Below are 24,475 nucleotides of genomic sequence, written 5' to 3' on the forward strand. Positions count from 1 at the left end.
CCTGTGATTGCAACTTAATCTCTAAACTGGCATTGACCAATACCAACCCTCACATTGATAGAGTACCAACACTACGTGTATACGTTCTACAAAAACGGTTATCCATGTCAATGGGAAAATTGAGTGATCCATGTACCCCACCTCCTGATGATTGAACAAAGGGTTTTATGCTGTAGATCAAGTAATCACCCCTCTTGCAGCTATAAAATAAGAGTAAGATATGCATTTCATCTCCACCCAACCCTGCCTTTTGTCTTCCAAATGGTTGAGAAGACTTTTTTCAGAATGATCTCAGTCAATCAGGTTCTCCTTTCTTGTTTTTTGCTGACCATCTCATGCAATTTCTGTCTGGTTTCTTTTGATGACCTTGTGACGGACTGAGCCTCGTCACGTGTTCTTGGAGGGGCCTGCTGGCCAGCCTCTTACCAAAAGACTATGGGCACTTCAAAAAAATATGTGAACAGACTTGGTTAGTGGGATTTTATATTTGGTTCAGGAACCGAACAGCCGCACGAACCGGAGACCCGGTCACAGTCACAGACGTAAAGCCATTTTGGTCAGCAGTGCTGTTTGATTCCCTTTGTCTATTGTGCAATCTAGAATCCATGCAAGTCCGTTATGTTTGCAGTCTTAGTCTTTGCTTGTGGTTCTCACAGATAGTGTTCTCCTTTAGTGACTGTTTGGCATATACACATTTAACAAACTTGGGACCTGTTGTAGCTTGTGGTCCCCTAAACTGCTAAAGTCCAACAGTATTTCTTTAGTGATGGGAAAGTGCTTTAGTACGGGTTTACCAAAATGAGGATATTCAGTAGTGCAAATTAAGAGGGACGCATTTGGCATTATGGGAGTACACCCTTCCATCTTCCCTGAGCAACCATGTTCTCGTCCTAGTGCAGCTTCATGCTCTTCAAGAACTTATTGAGTCAACAGTACATTTTTTCTGCCTCTAATGAGAATATCTGATCCCTAATCACTGCTTTGCTGTGACCGTCTCAGCTGAGAAACTCTTTCATGAGAGGGGTCACCGCGTCTGCATGGATGTCTTGGATGTGTAGCAGCTGACGAGTGCTTTCTGCATTCAGTGTTCGAAGCTGTGTCAACAACGACAGGAGTTTGGGATACAGGAATCTAGAGAAGAATTAAACGGTCAAAGTTAGTTAGATGGTCGTAAACTACACAAGCAATACGCTGAACAGTCACTTGGGTCTAAAAAAAACTTTTAGGCATTTTGCACAAAACAAAGTAGTATTTTGTTGGAACTCCTAGTCCACTGGCCTTTCTTAACCCAGCTCCAGAAATACATGGTTCACAAATAAGGTGCTAGAAAGTAGCTACTTGTAGACTAGACAGGTTCCCAAAATGAGTGGAGGTAGTAAGTTGGTAACCTACCCAGGAATTTCACAAAATTCTCCAAAAAATGTCAGCCAAAAATGTATATAATCCAGCCTTTTATTTGTGAGGATGAGTTAGTCACGCTTGTTTTTACGATGTTATTTTTATACATTAGGGACTGCTGTACCTTCACATTGTGTAAACACGGGTGGACCGCAGTCCTTCAGGTGTTAGAAGAATTGTAAGCTGATGTTCAGACAAAGACACCCTGGGTTCCAGTACATTGGCGCAGTCCCTTAATTGTCATGTGGCGTCATAGGTTCATACATTTCTCCGGTGCATCCTATTTTGTCCTTTATTGACCTACTGAACGTGCACACACCAAAGTAATTGATGACCTTTTCAAAGAAACTAAAATATAACCCGCTTCAGCCCATTCCTGAATCTTTTTGCTTTATTTGGCACAAGTGAACACCACCTATTTTACTGTCTTGGTCACTGAGCCTCCGACACTGGCCTGTTGGTTCAAATTATATCTCTTTAGTTGTGCTTTTGGGTTGTCCTGGGTCCTCTTCCCTTTTCTATCTATAATTCCTCTTCCAGCAAACTAATAGATTGCTGTGTGTTTCAGCCCATTGTGTATGATGGTGACCTCTCCTTTCCTGGGTTATTGCCCTCACTACTCCCTTCTACTAGTTCGTGTCTACCTGAAATCAATCCTGGATGGCCTACATCTTTTTAACGTAGCATCTGAAAAAACTGAGCTGTTACTGATCCATCCCATCATCTCTACACCTGACTCCTGAAACCTAGGAGTCCACAGTCTCACCATGCGGTGTACATAGGATGTTACTGCTCTAGGCCAGGGGTGCCCAAAAGGCAGATCCCCAGCTGTTTTAAAACTACAACTTCCATCATGCTTTGTCATTCTAAGGGCAGGCAAAGCATCATGGGAGCTGTGGTTTTAAAACAGCTGGGAATATGCCTATTGGGCACCCCTGATCTAGGTTATCTCTCATCTTGCCAACATTCTAACTAGCTACCTCAGTGTTACGGTTTCCTTTTGTTCCCACCAAATCACTCCCTAAATCCCACTGCTTTGATTTCTGTAACACTCCCACAGTCTGTCTGACATAGCCACAGGGCAATAAATGTCCTACTGGATTATTGCAGCTTGCCCGTTATCACCTATTTAATCCATCATGTACACCTCTGCTAGTCTCATTTTATTTTACTCATTATCGGCTTTCCCTTCGTTGCCCTTTTCCCTATCGCCTTTAAAATTCAAGGCCTGTATCTTGGGGTCTTTGAGAACAGTGGGACAAAAGCCGTAGCTTCCTTGCAATATGTTGCAATAATACAAAAGGCTGTAGGCTATCGTGTTTCGAGTGTCTATTTAACCCGTTAATGCATTTTCTTCAAAGGCAGCAAGAAACCTTGTCTCCAACTGCGCTTTTTTTTTTTTTTTTTTTTTTTTTAAGTCTAATGAGAGCTTTTTATCCTCGTGACTTGACAGGTTAATTTTAGGCAGAATTTATTAAAAATTATCAGTGGTACTGTCTTGACTACATAATAAATGGTCATTTCATGCTAGATTTGCTAGATTTCATGCTAGATATGCAGGAAAAAAATGGATAGGTTTTCTAAGCCTTTACAGGATCTCCCGCTTTTGTGGTTTGTATTTGTTTAGATGCTTATATAGTTTTGCAATCCGGCATACCTTCATGAGCTTATCTGCTGCACAGGCACTCATGGAAAGCTATGAGAGAGCCTGCACAAGTTAGTATTGTTTTACCCATAGAAGGGTAAGTGTCCAGTATCAAAACAAAATCTATTCTTGAGAATTATGTTCTCTAGGTTCTAGCTGATAGACTCAAATTGTGAAATGTATTCCTTGATCTCAAAGCGTATTTCACCTCTGGATAGAAAACCACTTCCCTTTGGCAAAGAAGGAGTTGAGATTTGTGAGGGGGGGTGTAACAAAACGATGGGTAACTAAGAGCGAAGACGTTGAAGAAAATAAATGGAGTAGAAAAAGATTGTTTTGTATCTAACCTCCTCCACGATTCTCTCCCACGTTGCATTTTCACTAGAACAAACACATACAAGGACGTTCTTTGTATACAGCGGTAGCCTGTGTGCCCTAAAATGGATTTTTCGGTATCTTCCAGAACATATTACTGTACTCGCATCCATGCACACACAAACACACGGATGGTACATGTTTTATAATAGACCCCTGTGCACGGCTGCTGAAATTCATGTTTTGTTTTTTCTCATTACCTGCCTTCTGGCAGAGGGTGATGAGAGTCAATGTAGCATTTCAACGTCAGAGCTATATTCTCGTGTATCTCGTCGATTGCATCACGTCCGCTGATGTCTGGGCGGTCTGCGGTAAACGAGAAATACTTGCATTAATCAAAATTGTATTTATTTATTCAGTGCTACTGTAATAACTAGTGTAGGTACCCGTAAAATCGAACGAGGAAAGAGAGTGGGTGAGACAAGATAAGGGTGCATGGCAGACTAGTACCACTGTGTGACAAAGGAAACGTGTACTGGCCAGAAAATACACATTATGTTGATTTGAGTGTAGCGCTCTGCAGATGGAGTTCTAAGGCTCTTTAACCCCTTAAGGACACATGACATGTCATAATTCCCTTTTATTCCAGAAGTTTGGTCCTTAAGGGGTTAAAAAGATTTATTTACACCGAATGGTTAATATTTAGCAGAGTGTTCTGAATTGTAATTGCTTACTTTATAGTAAATTCTGTATGTTTTCACAGACATTTCCATTTGAAAAGATCGCCATGTGTCTTTGGTATAGGGGCGAGTACATCTAATGATATGCCTGTGCTAAGCTTTTTATGGACAGTTTCTTCATGTCCCCAAAAGCGGGGCACCAGTAAACAAACCTGAGACAGAGGGACTAGATCCTAAAATCTAAAATGTGCATGATTTGTGTTCATTACTGATGTTTATGAGGTTTGTGTAAGTTAATTATTGGTTGACGTTTTTGCACTGTTAGATATATGTACAGTTATGTTTGCCTTGTGGTGTTAGCTTGACGAAGACCTCTTAGCAGGTCGAAACGTTGCTGCTCCTTTTGTTCTATTAAAACTGCCTGCGGCTTGAACACCTTGAGTGCCTGAAGAGTTTCTCATGTTGCCTTATCGTTGTGGGATTGCTGGTCCAGCTCCGGAGCACCGGGTGGTTGCTGGGATTGAGTGCGGCTCCTATCATCACTTTTCCTAAAATCAGGACTGTCTCACTGTATTCAGGACGGTAGCTTTATTGTATTCTTCCTTAATAAAGTGAGTCACATTTTTATTCAGCCTTTCTTTAAGGGTATGTTTCATTTCTAGGGCTTTCTCACGTGTCCTAATGCTCGCTGCCTGGGGGCTGCTGTCGGTCTTTTTTTTTCCTTTTTACAAAGCAGTTAAAACACGATTGGTTAGCTTTCAAATCCTTCTTTGAACATTAGGAGAACCAAGGTTATGTTCAGGAATGTCAATAAATGTTTTTAGCTGTTAGGAGTGATTTCTAATTTTTTTTCCTTTTAAAGTATCTAGTGAAACGGAGGGAGCATTGCTAGACTAGCTAGCATATTCTTTTTGTGTAATCTTACCAGGAGAGAGAAGACACAGTGCTTCCATCAAAACGTATTCAGCCTCGTGAATGTTCAATTTGCGCAATGTGATGTGAAATTTCTGTAGGGGTTCTAAATACAACTTCTGAAACCCACCTGGAATTGAAGGTCGGAAAAAAATTGCACAAAAAAATTTACATTTTAAGTCTACAGTATATCTAGTATTTCAAATGATGGCTACTTCAAATCTTCTATTAAGTGTCAAAATGCTGTTTTCTCCTTGGACCGGGTAGAATGATCTAGCAAAATCTCACTTACAAATTATGCTCCTACTCGATCTAATGCCAATTCTGCCCTCTTATTCACTAGTCTGTCAGTGCGTCCTACCAATGGGAAGGAAATCATTGCAGATTTTTATTTTCTTGGGGATCTGCATACTCGTTTAAATCGGCATATTTGAAGTTATAGCGTCTGTTGTGCATAAATGACCTAAGTAGCTGTCAAAACCTTCCCCAATGTCTACGTAGGGTAGAGACTTACTGATGGCACCATGTTCAATGCTAAGTTTCAGCTTCCCACATTCCCACTGCTTGGTCTCCAAATTAAAAACCGTGTTAAACTGAATCTGGCAAACTTCCATGGTGGAACCTTTCAATAGAGAGATCTGGTCCTCAATTGGAAGTGATCTAGAGGTAAAGGAAAAGAGAGTTTACACATACTGGTGGGAGAACGTTTGTGAATTAAAACAGAATACATTTATATGTCCCCGTTCCTTGTTATTATTAAGAGTATAGGTATATTACTCTATAATCTGGCTATTTTATAGTAACCAAACTTAAAGGACAACTGTCACCTCAAAATGTATTTTTAATATACTTCTTTCATCAGATTTTGAAAGGACTTTTTTTCATTTTATTTGTTTAAAAGTGAAGTATATGTAAAAAACAAACAAAAACTCATCGCTACCTTTAGTATATGGTGGACCCAATAGCCATGTACATACACCTTGGATCAGATAGTGTCTGAAAACCGTTGGTCTCTGTAACGGACCGTTTCAGCATACAAGGGGAAAAATGCGTTTAGGCGATAATCCCCTTTTCCATAGACAGGCACAGCTACTGCAGAACATCAGAACTCACGAGCTGGATACGAAATAACACTCCGAACTGGAACAGCTGAACAAGAAAAGCATACAATCGGCTTACACTCTTGGCAGTCAGCTTACAATCCAATCCCCCCCAAGAACGAGACGACACTTCATTTTGAGGGTTAAGCAGGAACTCCAGACTGGGACACCCAGTCTGCCTTTTATTACCAACAAGTACATACAGGACACTCCCAGGGGGAGGATGAAATTAACCAATCACATGGATGTACCTCCCACACATTTCCTCCCCTTAGATTAACACTTAACACAATTATACTGTACACCTTTTTCCCCAATTCCTGGATGTACCCCAAATACATATGATACACCTCCAAAACAGGTATCCCCTGATAGCCCTTATTCAGGGGGACAACATATGCAAGAATCAGCCCATTCGGATAAACGGTTCGGGAGATATGGGGTTCCAAAGATTTGACCGACCGCATGGGTAAAGTATCCGAAAACAGTTCCATGCATTTTGGCCCTGCGGTCGGTCACAAACAAGGGAATGAAAACAGGCGAATTACTTGGGTTATAGAGACTAAGGGGAATTCGCATGAATCCCCTAGTTCGTATGTTTCTTTCTACCGAACGACGGGTCATTCGGTAGTTTCTATACGAAATCCTGGAAGTCTGGAGGTCTCAGCGGTGTTTGCCTAGTCGAGTGTCCGATTTCAGTTCCAGACACTCGACGGCAAAACACCGCTGTTCGGCAGTTAAAGATGGCCGCCGCCACGTGGTTGTTTCCTGAATGGCGGCCACCCAGAGGACACAGAACACATTACATGATTGCCAATTACCTGTTTGCAACATTGTTGCAAACGGTAATTGGAGGCACACTTAGTCCTGGGTGGTCTGGTTGTTCGGTAGTTTCCCCCATACAATGAATGGAGTGATCCTACCGAACAATCAGATGAATGCTGTACACATATATAACCCAGGTTAACTGCATACAAAAATACATACATGACATTAAAATATTAAAGGCAGGATTACTGTACTACGCTCCACAGTCTTAAAGGGACAGTAGTCCCAAAATGTCCATTGCTGATTTTAAAGAGCCAGTAGCAGCCATACAAATTCGTACATGCCCAAATATAGTCTTTAAAGTGCAATATGTCCAGGGGCCATAGTCGCAGGGCAGGAGGCTAGCAACCAGGCCTCTCCAGTTCACAGTGGCGAAGCTGGTTTCGCCACATTTCTCCCCTTGGCCAATTAGACTAACAGGGTACCTGACTTTCTGCCGGTCAGTGCCCTGGTTAGTCCAGCAACCCACCCACAAAACAGAAATAACAGAGCAGCCCACCCCCACTAACCGGTTACTACATCTGGGTGAGGAAGAATTCTGTCCAAGTTCTGGTGTCTCACCACTGCTGGGTGGGAGACGAGTAGGCTGTCTTGGTGGGTTGCTGAGGGGGCAGAGACCAGCGGTACTCTGTCCTGTTGCCAGCACTACCACGGGAGTAGTCTGGTGGGCGCCTGGTTGCTGGAGACTGACTGTCTCCCCTTTAGGTGCACAGCTCGACTGCCGGAGGGGGAGACCGACTGTCTCCCCTTTGGATCCATCACACTGAGGCTGGGGAACAGGACCGACCATCACTATCTCTTGTGCGGTAGGTGCAGAGACTACGGTCCCATCTGCACAGTTGTGGGGCTTAACATCTCCCCTTGGTGGGTTAGGTTGCCGTGGGAGAGAGGGTGTAACAAGCTCCTCTCTCTGGATGGCAAACTGCCGCTGGGGAGGAAGGACTGCACCTTCTGCTCCCTGAAACACACACTGCCGCTGGGGAGGGAGGACACTGCTCTCCTCTCCCTTTACTTCACACTGCCTTCCTGGCACATAACTTTGCTGCTGGGGGGCAGGAACAACAACCTCTGCCCCCTGTAACTCAGCCTGCCGCTGGGGAGGAAGGACGACACCTTCATCTCCCTGGGGTACACACTGCCGCTGGGGAGGGAGGACGCTGCTCTCCTCTCCCTTCACTTCACACTGCCTTCCTGGCACATCACTTTGCTGCTGGGGGGCAGGAACAACAACCTCTGCCCCCTGTAACTCAGCCTGCCGCTGGGGAGGAAGGACGACACCTTCATCTCCCTGGGGTACACACTGCCGCTGGGGAGGGAGGACGCTGCTCTCCTCTCCCTTCACTTCACACTGCCTTCCTGGCACATCACTTTGCTGCTGGGGGGCAGGAACAACAACCTCTGCCCCCTGTAACTCAGCCTGCCGCTGGGGAGGAAGGACGACACCTTCATCTCCCTGGGGTACACACTGCCGCTGGGGAGGAAGGACGACACCTTCATCTCCCTGGGGTACACACTGCCGCTGGGGAGGAAGGACGACACCTTCATCTCCCTGGGTTACCCACTGCCGCTGGGGAGGAAGGGCGACACCTTCATCTCCCTGGGGTTGCTCACAGGACCAGTCTAGGAGCTCTGCTACCTCGGGCACTGCTGGTTGCTGTTGGGCGGGAGGACCGGTTGTCTCTTCCCAGGCCTCATTGATGAGTCGCCGGTAATCCCCCTCCAGGTTCCATTCCTGGGTAACTAAATATCGTAGGTCTGCCTCGAGGTCAATAGCGCCAAAGAGACCCAGCATGTTCTCTCGGATGCCGTACAGGTCCCAAAATCGATAGTCGGTATCTTCCCCAAAGTCCTCGTCACCACTATTATTCCAAAATAGACCGGGGCCAGTGTAATCTCCGCCTTCTGGGAACTCATACTCTGCCATCCTGGGGACACACTGAGCCGCGTACCACTGTAGCGCCTGGTATGCGTCGTCGAGCACCAGTTCTGCGTATACTAGAATCTCGAGTCTAGTCACCCACTTTTCTGTGGTCTGTTTTCCCAGGAGGGCCATCCGCTCTGCCATTCTAGCCAGAATTCGTTGCCTTCTGCTGCGGCGTTGATCCCCTCGTGAATACTGTACTTCCTCTAGGGCTTCGTCCCACAATTCGAGTCTGACAGTCTCTCTGTACATCAACAGGTCCTTTTCTGACATTGCTCTAGACTCCCAGACGTACTCGTCCAATTTAACTTGAAACTTCTCCTCCATTTTCTGAGTTCCTTTGTAGATAGGGTCGCTGTACGGATACTAGCGTTGCCCTCAATTTGTAATCCAAAAAATGGTGTTGTCTGTAGCTGTCCCTCTGGTTGTAGGAACGATCCCGCCGCTTGCCACCAATTGTAACGGACCGTTTCAGCATACAAGGGGAAAAATGCGTTTAGGCGATAATCCCCTTTTCCATAGACAGGCACAGCTACTGCAGAACATCAGAACTCACGAGCTGGATACGAAATAACACTCCGAACTGGAACAGCTGAACAAGAAAAGCATACAATCGGCTTACACTCTTGGCAGTCAGCTTACAATCCAATCCCCCCCAAGAACGAGACGACACTTCATTTTGAGGGTTAAGCAGGAACTCCAGACTGGGACACCCAGTCTGCCTTTTATTACCAACAAGTACATACAGGACACTCCCAGGGGGAGGATGAAATTAACCAATCACATGGATGTACCTCCCACACATTTCCTCCCCTTAGATTAACACTTAACACAATTATACTGTACACCTTTTTCCCCAATTCCTGGATGTACCCCAAATACATATGATACACCTCCAAAACAGGTATCCCCTGATAGCCCTTATTCAGGGGGACAACATATGCAAGAATCAGCCCATTCGGATAAACGGTTCGGGAGATATGGGGTTCCAAAGATTTGACCGACCGCATGGGTAAAGTATCCGAAAACAGTTCCATGCATTTTGGCCCTGCGGTCGGTCACAAACAAGGGAATGAAAACAGGCGAATTACTTGGGTTATAGAGACTAAGGGGAATTCGCATGAATCCCCTAGTTCGTATGTTTCTTTCTACCGAACGACGGGTCATTCGGTAGTTTCTATACGAAATCCTGGAAGTCTGGAGGTCTCAGCGGTGTTTGCCTAGTCGAGTGTCCGATTTCAGTTCCAGACACTCGACGGCAAAACACCGCTGTTCGGCAGTTAAAGATGGCCGCCGCCACGTGGTTGTTTCCTGAATGGCGGCCACCCAGAGGACACAGAACACATTACATGATTGCCAATTACCTGTTTGCAACATTGTTGCAAACGGTAATTGGAGGCACACTTAGTCCTGGGTGGTCTGGTTGTTCGGTAGTTTCCCCCATACAATGAATGGAGTGATCCTACCGAACAATCAGATGAATGCTGTACACATATATAACCCAGGTTAACTGCATACAAAAATACATACATGACATTAAAATATTAAAGGCAGGATTACTGTACTACGCTCCACAGTCTTAAAGGGACAGTAGTCCCAAAATGTCCATTGCTGATTTTAAAGAGCCAGTAGCAGCCATACAAATTCGTACATGCCCAAATATAGTCTTTAAAGTGCAATATGTCCAGGGGCCATAGTCGCAGGGCAGGAGGCTAGCAACCAGGCCTCTCCAGTTCACAGTGGCGAAGCTGGTTTCGCCACAGTCTCTATGGTCCTTCCTTGCTTCTGTGCAGGGAGTGAAGAAGGAAGACCATAGAGACGGTCAGTTTTCAAACATTGTCTGACCAAAGGTGCATGTTTATGGCTGAAGGATCCTGTTGCAACGGTAGGGATGAGGTTTTTTTTCGTAATTTTTTATTACATATACTTCATTTTTTATTTATAATTTATTTCTTTTCAAAACATTATGAAATAATAATTATATTAAAAATAGTTTTGAGGTGAAAGTTGACCTTTTAAAGAAATTACTAAACTAATGCTAACAGAGGAAGACCATGAGCTCAAGAATGTTGGAAGCAACATATTGACTTCTACTCTTAGGTTTGAGTTGTGGACTTACCGGAAGGCAGGTATGGCTTTGGCAAATTGTATGACCTGTTGGATCATATAAGTGCTGAGGTCAGCAAAATGAGGCAAAATGAGTACATTATCATTTATTTGGTAACCAACTGGGAAGGTGTCCGTGTATTCAGACTGGAGTTGGTACGTGGTTCGGGATGGTTGGCATGGAGGTGCAGTGGAGCCTGGAGCATTCTCAAAGCTTAATTGTTTTATTATAAACTGAGGCTGCAAGGAACAAGATAAAAGGTTTTTGTTGAACAGAAATCTTTCATATTACCACTGATAAAGATGAGGATCTCATAACTTATGTATAAAATATGGAAACATTTTGTGCAGGTTATATTAAGTGAACCTCTTATGGAAAATGTAACTTACCTTAAATTGCCTCCATATACATTGAATAAATTTTATATCACAAAGACACAGGATGTATTCATTCAGTCTTCCTGCTGCTCACTGCTCCCACACGCACGCAATTTAGTGATCTCGGGCCGGAATGACAACATATTCCGGCACCACTACAGAGGGTGCGCGTGAGGTAGCAGGAAGACTGAGCCCCCCTGCTGCTGCCAAGGTCCTCTCCTTCCCGGCTGGGTACATTTTTAGCAGAGTAGGCACCTGCAATGTAAGGAGAGCAGGTGCCTACTCTGCCTTCGTATGCATGTCTCAAACTCGCTGCTCGCTGGGCTGCAAAGATATTCATCATAGGCCGCATGTTTCACATGCTTGTTTTACGGGGTGGTTACAGGTGCCCTTTTAAAGTAAAACGTTAGTTTGTTTTCCTTCCTGAAAGTGACTGTCCCTTATTCCGTCAACCCAGTAAAAGCTATTGTGAAACTCCAAACAGTTCCAGGCTCAGCAGGTACTGTCCCGATATCGGGCTCCTGTCACATGGTCCCAGTTGGCTCTCTAATGAACAGACTGGTTTACAGTATGCCAATTAAATGCAGGACATTAAGCACGTTTGCAGCCCTAATTGGGGTCACCCAGGAAGGCAATCATTCACGCAGTTATCTGCAGAGACTCCTGCACTTGTGACGATCCCACTTTGAACCCGGTCTTGCTGACTTAATGACTTGGTTAACTTTCTGGTTAAAAAGAGTTGCACTTAAAGCATAAACATTGCTTATGGACCCAGCAATGATTTGTTTGTTTAGTGTGTTTTTAGAGTTACGTATTCATCAGTCTTTCTGTCCTTGGAATTCTATATCATATTACAATATTCTAAATTCTAATGTTCCGTATAGATTGTTCGATTCTTATCTTCTCTAGTATATCTATTTCCCACAGAAGAAATGGAATAAAATGTGCTATCAACATCAGATGTGACTCCCAGAATGTACTCACCCTATAATCTACAAATTGGGAAAAACTTGAGTCAAAGTGCTTGTTGTGTGCATCAGTCAAAATAGCAATTATCTGCTTTTGCTCCTCAGTCAAGGACCTCGCTTCTTTCACCTGCTGGGCCCTCCGTAGTCGTTCCTGCTTTTTTTTCTTTCTTAGTTCCCGACGCATTTCTAGAGCTTCTTCTGTCATTATCACTGCAAATCAGAGGACACCATTGTTTTACAACGGCAACGGCAGACAAGGTATGGAAACTGATAATCTTTGGGCATCAAAGGTATTAATTTAGATACTTCAGATGTACTGTTCAACAGTAGTCTAATATTAATGGGTAGAAGAAGATTAGAACATTATCCTGTGAAATATATCAGTTTTCTCGTATCCCATTTTACATTTTTTCTTTAAATTACCTGGAAACTTGTATATAATAAAGGGATCTTCTTAGTGAAAAGGACCTATCCATTATTTAGACAACATAATTCGGCAAGTTATAATGTATCAATCAATACATTTCAAAGAAAACAACAACTGTCAAATCTCTTCCCCGATCTCTGATTTGGGCTCTGTCCGGTGCAGTTCTACATTGCAGGGCTTGCGAAAATTAAAATCTCAGCTGGCTTGACATGAACTCTTAATTTATATTGATCGGAAATGTATTAATTAGTCAGGATGTTGCCTCCAACCAGCTCTCACATTTCGATTTGTCCATTGACTTTCTTATTGGCTCAAATGAATCATTACTTTATTACAAGAGATTTGTGATATAGCAGTGAGGGCACTACAATTAGTTGTGGATTAGATTTCCTCTGATCGTCCGCTGTATCCTTGGTTAGCTGAGCATCTCGAAAAATGTCATCCACCAAGACCATCGATTTTGCTACTATAGAGCATGCCACATTCGAGCATCCACCCTTCTATCCGTTAAATGGGCACTCTAAGTACCTTATTGACTACAAAGTCCTGTAGATGTTATGGTGCTGTCCTTCTGTTAAACCATATTCAAATGGTTTGTAACGTACCTGGGTGACTGTAGTCCAACTTCTCATCACTAATATTCTCCATCCACATTAGCATAGGAATTTTGTGTTTGGATTAAATTCTTTGGATGACCATGTCAGATGACACTTCTCAGCCACTGAATCTCATCCAAAGTCACCAAGGTGTTGTAGAACTACAATTCCCATGCTGCTTTGCATGCCTTTAGAATGATCTAGATTTGACGAAGCACCATGGAAGCTGTAATTTAAAAACATCTATGGATCTAAATTTTGGGCACCCCTGCTAAAGAGGCTTCTCTAAATTCATTTTCATATTCATTAAACTACAGTTTTACAATTCAAGAATAGGTTGCAAGCTAATGTAATGTGTGCAATTTTGTTCCTGTAAAAAAAAAAAAAGGTTTAGAAACACTCGCATCTGTTTGCAGAGGGCATCCAGTATATAATGTGTATTCCTTGCCCTCTGTGTGTATGGGTTTGTTGGTACAGGCTATGAGTATTGGCACAATGTGTTTAGTGTGTAATATACAGTTGCAAGAAAAAGTATGTGAGCCCTTTGGAATGATATGGATTTCTGCACAAATTGGTCATAAAATGTGATCTGATCATCATCTAAGTCACAACAATAGACAATCACAGTCTGCTTAAACTAATAACACACAAAGAATGAAATGTTGCCATGTTTTTATTGAACACACCATGTAAACATTAACAAAGGATCCCCTTTGGCACAGGGTGCGGACGGCACCATTGGGGGTATACCAGAGGCCAGTCGGATACTGGCAGCGGAAATGTCAGTGGAGTCTGCTTGTTGGCTTATATTGTGGGGGAGTTTTGGGGGTTTTGTATTTTTTTTTTTAAACGGGGGAGGGGTTTAGTAAAGGGGGTGGGACTGGAATTTAGTAGAGGGGGCTTGGATTTAGTAGATGGGGGTAATGGGATTTAGAAATAAAGTTTCTATGAAAATGTAAGTTTTTGGTTTTTGCGGTCCACATAAACTTAAACCTTGTTTATTTGGCCTGTGCTAGCCTTCGAGTTTGACATGCTTGTTGTAAATGGAGTAAGAGGAACAGAAACAATGTATAATTTTATCCTGCTCCAATGCAATGTGTGCCTTGGCTGTGCCAGGCCTGCACTGGATTGTGATATCATTTGCTAAATCTTTAATGTACATGAAAAGCAGAGCATTTAATAACAAAAAACAAAAATGTTAACACGAGTTATAGGTGACTTTCATTGTTATATTCAATGGTGTAATTTCCAGAGAAGTGACAGGTCCCCTTTAATAGCGGATTAAAAGTTCTCACTTGTGCTTATCCTGGTACCTTGGGGTCTAGGGGGCAGCGAGAGGGGGAGTGCTGAAGATTCCTTTCCTGCCTCACTGTGTGCCGAGCTTCATGTCCTTCTAGTTACATTAATCTGCTGCATGGCTGATGTTTATTGAAAGTACATCAAAGGAATCAGAGCCGTAAACAGTGATGGGGAGGGGGTGGAAGAGGAGGGGAGAATGGTTCTATTTATAGAATACCTCCTGCAGCCCTGCACATCTCACCATGGATCATGCACCAGAACAAGGCAACTTGGGGTCCTAGGTTGCCACATCCTCTGCATTACTGTCAGAGCTTCCTACAGAGTAATTAACCCGCTGCAATTGGCCTGAGTATGATAGCTGACAGCAAAGGCTTTTGGGATTTGGAAGGGAGACAGGCTCAGCATTTCTCTACTGCTGCAATCAATGCAACGCCTTCTCTCTAATGCACTCTGAAGACTCCATCGGAGCCTCAGGAGGTGGAGGAGAGGGGGGAGAGAACCTTGACTCCCATATTAGTAATTGCTTTGGGTTCAAGAGTAGCGAGGACTTTGTTACTGCGTTCATAAGTGCTCATGGTCTAATGGTTCCATCCGAGATCTAAGTATTACAGAGTAATGGAATTCTGGACCGGCTTCTTGTGCTGTGTTGTTTTCTATGTGTATTATAAATTGCAAGGCTAATAGAAAATGGCACCACTCACTGTCCTTTCTCATGCCCACGTCCAGGCACTTTTGAAGTCTGCAGGCTTGGCATCTCCGCCGCTTAGACTTGGTGACGGCACATGTGCGGGTGAAAGGGCAGGTGAATTCTAATCCTTTGCTGATGGAACGCCTGTGGAGCAAAGGTCGGACATTAATAGAAGAAAGAGGATTCTGGGAGATTCTGTATACAGAGCAATTCTGGGAAAGAAATCTCTATAAATGGACCAGAAACCAGGAACACTCCATTGGTTTTCGTTAAGGTTGCTTCACTTTTACGGCTCATTAGATATTATCCCCACAAATATATGTATTCCCGCAGAAAATTAACCTAAAAATTTAATTTGATAGCTTACTACAGCTGAGGAATTTTGTGATCTCATAGTGCACATTAAGTTGGTAACCAATAAATTAACCACCTGCTCAGATATCCCTGGAGGAATGTGGTTGCAATTATTTAACTGCAGCAAATAGGGTCTTAGCCGTATCTTCTACCTGATACATAGCCGTACAATCAATGAAAAATGTGTCTGCTTAAAAGCACAATGGTTGCCGTATCTCGTTATGTTTTTTTTTAAGACAAACAGAAGGTTCTTAACTAAACTGAGAATTATTGGGAATTTAAGACCAAAATAGCTTAACTCCATTAACTACTAAGTAGGCTCTGCTTTGTCTCATTGTAGTGGTCTTGGTGCAGTGTTCCTGTTTGTTTGACCCAGTAATGTACAACATTGCAGTTTTTGAGAAACGGCAATTATTAAATTGCTGGGTTGTTATTATTATTATTTTTGGCATTTATATAGTGTTCTGCAGCGCTTTTCAATATGCAAATACAAAATGTTACAGGAACAGCGGGTTGTAAGGACCCGCACGAAAGGGCTTGAAATTTGCTTGAAATCTAGGAGACAGCTAAAAAAGTTAGGAGCCTGGTTTTTCAACGTCAAAAATAAAATTCTTAAGGGACACTAGTCACCAGAACCACTACAGCTTAATGTAGTTGTTCTGAAGTATATATCCTGTCCTTGCGTGCTTTTCAATGTAAACACCGACTTTTCAGACTAAAGGCAGGTTTTACATTGCGGTCTGGTAACACCTCTAGTGACAGTCACTCGGACAGCCTCTTGAGGTGCTTCCTGGGTCAGTGCTGCACAGTGTGCAGCATTTACCTTAATGCTCCCCATAGGGATGCATTGATTCAATGCATCTCTATGAGGAGAAGTTGATTGCGCAGCATGGTGTTTGTGCAAAAATCTCCCAATGTTCTTCTCTGGAAAAGCATTGGATTGCCTGAGATTGTCAAGATTGATGATCTCAGCCATGGAGGTGGGGACAGCCGTGGCGTCACCAGCACGGTGTGGGGAAAAGGGCGAGTAAAACACCTTTCCCATGTGATTCAAGGCGGGCAGGTCACCTAAACATACACTTACTGACAGGCACACTGATTTGATACACATACTCACTGACACACATACACTTACTCACTGACCGACACACATACACTCTCTCTCACTGACAGACACATAAACATACACTCACTGACAGATACACATATACATACACACAGTCACTGACAGACATTCATACACATACTCACTCACAGACACACATATAAATACATACACTCACTCACAGACACACATACATACACACATACATACATAGACACACGCATTCACTCACTGACACACTCACTCTCACTAACAGACACACACACACACTCATTCATTGACAGAAATACACACTTACACACAAACGCTCACTGATTTCTAACACACACTCACTGATTTCTAACACACACACTGCAACACTCACTCACAAATCATGTCTTTTATTATTTTAAATCCACCCAGCTGGAGTGGATTAGCTTTCCCTGGGGTCCAGTGGGGCTGCTGTCACTTCTCTGCTCCCTATAGCGCTGTTTAGTGATTCAGGGCCAGAATGACGTCATATACCGGTTCCCGGCAACACTGGAGGGTGAGCGAGGGAGCAGAGCAGAGCTCTCTTGCTGCCGCACTCATTCAGCTGCTGCCGGCCCACCGCACTCATTCTGCAGCTCGCCTCCCACTTCCCTGATTCTCCCATCTTCCTCAGCTCTTAATGAGCCGACCGTCCTCCTGCCTGCACGCCTAAGCCCTGCGTGAGCAGATTGTCCGCCTCCAATCTCGGGCAGCGTTCACCTAAGGGGCTGAAAAAGCAACCTGGCGCCTGGAATTTGTAGAGCCCTGGTCTACTGGATTAACTCCACCTCAAGTGACAGCCTCTATAGAGTTTTCAGGGTCACTAGCGAAGTTTTGCTTTGCTATCCAACGTTGGATGTCCCTATGCTTTGTATGAGGATATCTAACATCTTTGATGTTCCCCAAAGCTAAACAATGATTCTATGCTTTCCTATGGGGAAGCTTGAATGTGCGCACTGTGCTCGCCAAGCATGAGCTTCAGGTCCCACCATCGCTATGATTTCACGGGAGAACTAGATCTAACCAGCGCGGAGGGAGCCTTGGAACTGGAAAGAGGTCAGGTAAAAGGGTTTTTAGCCCTCAATTGATGTACAGTGTGGGGGAGGGTTACAAAAGTAGGGTCAGGGACACAATAATATTAGAAAAACAGGTTTGTATTCCTAGCCCAGTAGTGTTCTTTTAAATTCACTTTGAATTCCAGACAATTCTCAGTTTGGTGAATATCCCTGACAGTAAACGGAAGAAATATAAAAGATGAGTGGAAATGTGTTACAGATACCTCCAATCATCTCCCTTTGCATGGCATAAATATAATATATATAATACATTCCAAGGTTTAATCTGCTTATCTTCTGGAACATTTCACAGATGCTATTTAACACCTTCAGTCTAATATGTCACAGGTACCTGCGGTTGCCTCTCTTCCATACTTCTAGTTTCTCATTACCTCTTTCAATCTTTCTCTCTACCTCTGTCACCCTCTTTCTCTCCCTCCCCACTCCCAGGAGTTCTGAGTGTTTTCTAATACCCGTACAGACTTGTATCCCATACAGATATAACTGTTGCCTCTTTTCTCTCTGTGCAGTTTGCAGTTCCGTCAGACTCCTTACATATTTTCCTTTTTTACTTCAAAGGGGTTTCCCAAGAACATGTGTAGGTCTTGCAATTCATAGACCTAATTTTAAATGCAAAAAACAACAGTTTCCCTTATCTACCTGAAGAAGCCTTTGCAGCCCTCACAGGTCAGGACGTGGAAGTGGTACCCATTCGCTTTATCTCCACAAACCGTGCACACTTTATCTTCTTCTAGTTCATTATCTTCACTCTCATTGGTCCTCGTACTCTGCACGGACATCCCCAGAGAACTGCAGCTGCTGTTACTGTCTTCTTCAAACACATTGTACATTGGGCTCCAATCTTCACTGTCAATTGACATATCCATCTGGTGGTGGTCCATCTAAAGGAATGAGGGAAATGGTATCAAGTCACTGACTAGAAGGCTCATGACAGGGGTTTATTATTGGCTTACAGATCCTTTCTGAAATCTCATATCTGGAACATTTGTCTAGAACCTGTCTGTTTTGCTTAGAATTAACTTATTTATTCGTATAGGTTAATGATACTGTGTATCATAAATGTTATATTTAAAGAACATTCCCAAGTTTCAAAAGTGAGGCAGTTCGTAGGAACATTCTGTCGGTTTCCATGGTGATAGCTCCACTGGTGGAACTTTGCCCCAGAAGAACTCCACATTTTAACTAACACCCTGTCGTGTCTCCAGACACTGACATTTAGATAAAATGTGTGATTAGTTGCAAAGAATGGGGTTTTATAACATCAATTGTGAGTGTATGATTTTGTTTTTCCATTTTTAATATTTTATTTTAGTGCATTATCTAAATAATGTGTTTAAAAAAAAGATAAAGGCCAATTACATCCTGTAGTTTCCATTTATACCCACTGACCTTTCTAACCGCTCGCAGCAGAGACGTTAAAAGGTTCACTGTAAGCACCATAACCATTTTACATCACTGTGCAGTGATCGTCCTGTTCCTTGTCACTTTGCCAAGAGAGAGGCCTTATAACTGCAGTGATTTGCAAAAAAATAAACCCACTACATCCATAAGATGACCTCCTGCATCAGTGACGTCAAAGAAGGAACTTTTCATCATCCTTCAGCACACAATACCTGTCCACATTGTGTCTGGTGTAGGACATCACACATCAATGTAATATCTGTCCCCAGATCCAGGTCTGGCAAGTGCCCAGACAGCCTATATATAAAATGATGGAAACTGCTATGTTCCTGCTATCAGTTTATTGAGCAGATCTACTTATCCTATGTGGTTAGAGGAACTGCATCTGGAGCTAAACTAATGCCAACAGGTCAAAATAAGAGACTCCTGTTTGGAGCTTCCTGCTAGCCTTGAGGTGGAATAAAGCAACACTATAATGTCAGAAATACAAACATGTATTCCCAACACTTGAAATTTTTACTCACCTTTTCTCCTTCGCCATGCCGGTCTTTCAGCGGCTGGCTCCGCCTTCATGGCTAAGATAATCAATCTTGATGATCTCAGCCAATCCAATGCTTTCACATAGGAAAGCCTTTGGAGACTATTGCGCGTGCACTGCAAAAATAACATGCTGCGACAAATAGCATTTCCTCATAGAGATGCATTGAATCAATGCATCTCTATAGGGAGTGTTCAGCGTCTCCATGCAGAGCGTGGAACGTAGTGGCCATCTGAATGACTGCCACTAGAGGTGTTCCTAGACAGCAATGTAAACTCTGCCTTTAGAGGTTTCCTGTATCTCTTCTTTATCGAACAACTGAGTTAGCTATAAATACCAGTAATCCTGTTGGATGCTGCGTGGGAATTCCTCAAGTGGACTCCTCATGTACCATCCTTTTACCTAGCTCATCTCATGTATCTAACTCGCAAAATTCTGCCGTTTAAGTTGTGGTTAGGAAAATCAAAGGGAAAAAAAAACACGCAAGCTAAAATGTCGTGTTTTTATTTTGTGCAACAGTATAGCTTAGTGTTTTAAAAGATACACAAACAGCATGGATGGAATGTGTCTACGTCATCGATGTACCAGCCCTACTGCCATGATGTCCTAAGTCTGCATTGCACCGCAGGATCCTGCTTATTCAGGAGAGCAATAGTTTACTATTATTATGGAGAGTACGGTTATTTATGGACAATATAGGTGTCATCACTGTTTAGATGCACTGTCTGCATTTTAGGACATCTCTTTTTTTAAATAATTTTTTTTGTCAATCAAAATTTTTCTTGAGGCATAAAGTTTAAATATTCGACATGACAGCAGCAACATTAATTCAAAAGACAAAGTGTGTATATATAACAGGCACATTATGGTGTTGATGTTCGACAAAGAGCACACATTCCAAAAACAAAAGTCCTGCGCTCACTCCCATCACTCCTGGGCGGCAGCAATGACTACAGTACACGTCAGCTAATACATGTAGTAAAAACCAAAGAGAAAAAGTTACCTGCGCTCTCTCCTTAATCCCTATGTATATTTAAACAAATGGAGGTCATTTAGTTACTCCAATGGCCACTGGAGGCAAGGCCCGCCTGCCAACGTCAATGCAGACCCCCCCTAGGCGGGTCCTACCCTGACCATTTACCTTGCTTCCTTGAGCTTCTGGCAAAAATATCTCTAATGAGACAGAAAGGGGTATTACCTGATGTTTAAGGACAGAGCACACATGACCTGATGTTTAAGGACAGACAAAATTTCACTAACGTAACTCGAGGACCTCGTTTTAAGGTAAAAGAAAAAGTAACATGAAAACAAATTACACAGTGTGTCTGATTTATTGCTAAAAGAATCAAAGTCAGGGGTATCGCAACTGGTAGCGATTGAACCATAGATAGAAACATGGTGTACTAGCTATAAAAAAGTAAAATATGTAGCATATAACATCTGCCCATTAAGAAAATAAAAGACTAAGTTGCCCTTATGGTCAACCTATACCCTGAGTAGGCCAGAATGGGGAGTCCTTGCCATCACCACAGTTGATGTCGTTGATCACTGTCTAATGGCGAACCAGATAGGGTAGAATTACGTGGAGACTAGATAAACCGCGTCTGCTGCACACATTCCTTCAGTCTTTGAGCCCAGGCCTCAACCTGTTCCCAATGTCCACTGATCCCCCCCCACTCCAGGTAGCTGAACCATTGACCCTAGAGAGGCCTGCATAAACTCCCCTGGGTGTGTGTGACTCCAGTTGGGTTCCCAGCCCAGAAGATCTGAGATGGCCGCATGGAATTGAGCTTGGCTGTGGATCCAGAGTTAGAAGTTTCAGCAAATGGCATCAAACATTTCATCAAAGGTGAATCCCCACCTTTGGCCCACTAGTTCAGCTTGTAAGTGTGAGAGCTCTGGTGTGGTGGCCAACTTGGTTCCGCCACGCAGTCTTCAGGTGCTTGAAGCTTTGTTTTGGTAGGGCGGTCTGATCTCCAATGTGGCAGGACTTACCTGTGGAGACTGGGATAACCCTCACGGGTCCTGGGGTGACGGGGCTGCGCCCAGACTTCTCCAGTCTTTGAGCCCAGGCCTCATCGGGAACCTGTTCCCAATGTCCACTGATCCTGCCCCCTAACTTAAAGTAGGTAAACCACTGACCATAGAGAGACCTGCATGAGCTCCATGGAGATGTGGATGCCAGGTTGGGTGTGACTACAGTTGGGTTCCCAGCCCAGAAGTAGATCTGAGAGTCATTGCAATACTGGATCGGAACATAGGTGGTCCCAAAGGAGTGAACACGACTGTGGATTCGGAGCCAGAAGTTTAGGCAAATGACATCAAACTTTTCCTCATAGGTTAGCCTCTGGCCCACCAGTTGCGCTTGTAAGTGCCAGAGTTCTGACATGCTGGTCATCTTTGACCAGCTATGCGGTCTTCAGACACTGAAGCCTCATTTTGGTAGGGCGGTCTGATCTCCAGTGTCTTTCTGTATTAGGACCAGGATAACCCCCACAGGTCCTGTTGGGGGTGATGGGGCTGTAGAGAGTCCTCAGTGTGTGTTGTCGCTAAGATGGGAGATTGGCCGCTTCTACCTTCCGCTAGGCCACAGGACTAATCGAGGTGGTGTCTCCATCCAGGACAGTGCAATTCATGCACAAAGGGTTCCAGGCAAAGTATTCAGCCGACTGATGACGATTTCTGAGGATTGTTAACTAATTGAACACCAAATTAGCTCTCTGTTGCAGGGGCTATAAATAAATGCGTCCAGCCGTCTTGGGCGTCAGCCTTCTAAAAGTTTTTAACTTGTATCTGGACACGGGGAATGCACTCTTACTTTTGATGTGGAATTATTAAAAATCTTTATTGTACTTGTATTGAATTATTGTACTAACTCCATTTTAACTTTATACTGTGACTTCGTCCTCCATTTTGTCCTCCTAACCTGACTTCTTCAATCCTCCATTTTGTCCTCATGACTTAACTTGTTCATTTTAAAACTACATTACGTGACTGAACTTCTCAACCCAATTAATACAGTAGACAAAGACTGTGTTTCCTTCAAGGACAAGTACCAGGAGGTGCTGGCTACTCCTTAAGACTTGCTGGCTACTCCTTAGAGCTTGTAAGATAGTACAGTTTGAAGGCCACAGAACACAGTAGTAATGAAATGTTCTATTCATAAGAGACCTTGCACCTGGACATAAAGCCTGATATCATTGACCGTGTAAAATGACGCTTAGGACCCCCTTGTCCCCCACCCGTGTCCAGAATAATCCCACCTCTGATGGGTGGGCACGGGACTAACCTCTTAATTTTACTAACCAATAGGTAAGACACTAACTCCGTCACTTAACAATTAATCCAATTGATGATGTTTATTTGCTGATATTCTAATAATCAATGATGACGTAAAATGCCTCTTAAAAGGGCCTGCGCGCCCGCTTTTTCTTCACTTGCCAATAAACTTTCTCGAAGTTATTTTAACCTGAACCTCGTGTGTCAGACTTAATTACTTCAGCGTATATACGCAATTTAATTTATTGATTTGGACAGGAACAGATAGACTTTGAACATTTTGGTTTACTTTCAAAAAGTACCATAACAACTTGGCGCCCAACGTGGGGCATCGGGCTATGTCCGGCCGGTGAGCCGTCCTAAGGAAGGCAAGGGTGGACGGAGGAATCCAGGGGGAAGGAAGGGAGATTGATCACCTCCAGATACACGGTAGAGACTTCTGCAGAGCCACCGGTACGTTCCGGCCCCTTTGATTGACCCGTCCACGTGTCTGTGACTGCTTCCCGGGAGGACATCAAAGACAGGTAATATCTTGCCCGGTGTCTCGTTACTCACTTGTTTACCTGCATTTTAGTCTATCTGTTGCCTGGGTGTGTTTGAATTGTTTGCTTGTTTCCCCATTTTGAGATAAAGGGGGGGTGGACCTGCAGGGGTTTTGCCTGGGGTTCTGTCTTGCTTGTTTTCCCCTTTTTGGGATAAAGGGGGGTGGACCTGAGGGGATTTGCCTGGGTCTTCGGTTTGTCTGTTTATCTGTTTGTATTTTACCTCTTTTGGGATAAAGGGGGGTGGACCTGAGGGGATTTGCCTAGGTCTTCTGTTGCCTGTTTTACTCCTTTTAGGAACCACTGTGCTGTGGTTGTAGGGAAAAAGGGGGGTTGACCTGTGGATGTGTTCCTGGGGGTCATCTTTTCCTGTTTAACTCTTTTAGGAGCCTCGTGGCTGGGGCTGTAGGGAAAAAGAGGTGTGTTGGATCTGTGGAGATTGTGTAGACTCATAGTTTCCTGGGGATCCTTCTTGTGTCACTTTGATAGCCTAGCTAGCTTCTCTGTGCACGTTACTCTGCTTGCAGAGTGGTGGTACCCTCCAGCTTTGAGCGCTGAGCTGGAGCCATTCCAATTTTTATTTTGTGGTGTGTGAATTCGGGCAGGCATTGCTGTCTTCATCACCACGGAGTAGTGGGACTTATAAAGTGGGTCTTTATAGGGGCACTACAAGGGTGAGGGTAGCGCAGACACTACGAGTGGGCTGCTGTGACGAGGGAGGCATATGGATTTCGGACCGGTGTTAGCTGTTATCCTTGGCCGTTGGTAGTAAGATACTACGGGATTGAGGGAGGTGACTTTGGAGTAAGCACACGAGTAAAGGAAAGGAATTACTGTTGATTTCATTTGAATTGTGATGCATGCACTGTATTTCAACTGTATTGTTGTCTTGTTTGTTTAATAGGAGTCT

At 43.7% G+C, this 24,475-nt stretch overlaps 1 protein-coding gene across 4 annotated transcripts in view; it reads right to left on the bottom strand.

The window, feature by feature from the left end:
* Positions 1 to 364: 364 nt before the first annotated feature.
* NR1I3 (nuclear receptor subfamily 1 group I member 3) overlaps positions 365 to 24,475 on the bottom strand; it is a 70,275-nt gene continuing 46,164 nt past the window's right edge. For 3 of the 4 annotated variants that reach the window (XM_063439433.1, XM_063439434.1, XM_063439432.1), the window contains exons 2-9: positions 18,445 to 18,686; positions 15,275 to 15,405; positions 12,268 to 12,461; positions 10,919 to 11,145; positions 5,465 to 5,610; positions 4,964 to 5,080; positions 3,619 to 3,724; positions 365 to 1,131 (exon numbers count right to left, since the gene is read on the bottom strand). In XM_063439433.1, coding sequence (XP_063295503.1) covers positions 996 to 1,131; positions 3,619 to 3,724; positions 4,964 to 5,080; positions 5,465 to 5,610; positions 10,919 to 11,145; positions 12,268 to 12,461; positions 15,275 to 15,405; positions 18,445 to 18,686 — 1,299 coding nt within the window. In that variant the 3' untranslated portion in view covers positions 365 to 995. The remainder of the gene's footprint in view (positions 1,132 to 3,618; positions 3,725 to 4,963; positions 5,081 to 5,464; positions 5,611 to 10,918; positions 11,146 to 12,267; positions 12,462 to 15,274; positions 15,406 to 18,444; positions 18,687 to 24,475) is intronic. The other variant, XM_063439435.1, reaches the window with a different exon arrangement.

Source organism: Pelobates fuscus, chromosome 13 (assembly GCF_036172605.1).
Source record: "Pelobates fuscus isolate aPelFus1 chromosome 13, aPelFus1.pri, whole genome shotgun sequence".
Classification (NCBI taxonomy): Eukaryota; Metazoa; Chordata; class Amphibia; order Anura; family Pelobatidae; genus Pelobates; species Pelobates fuscus.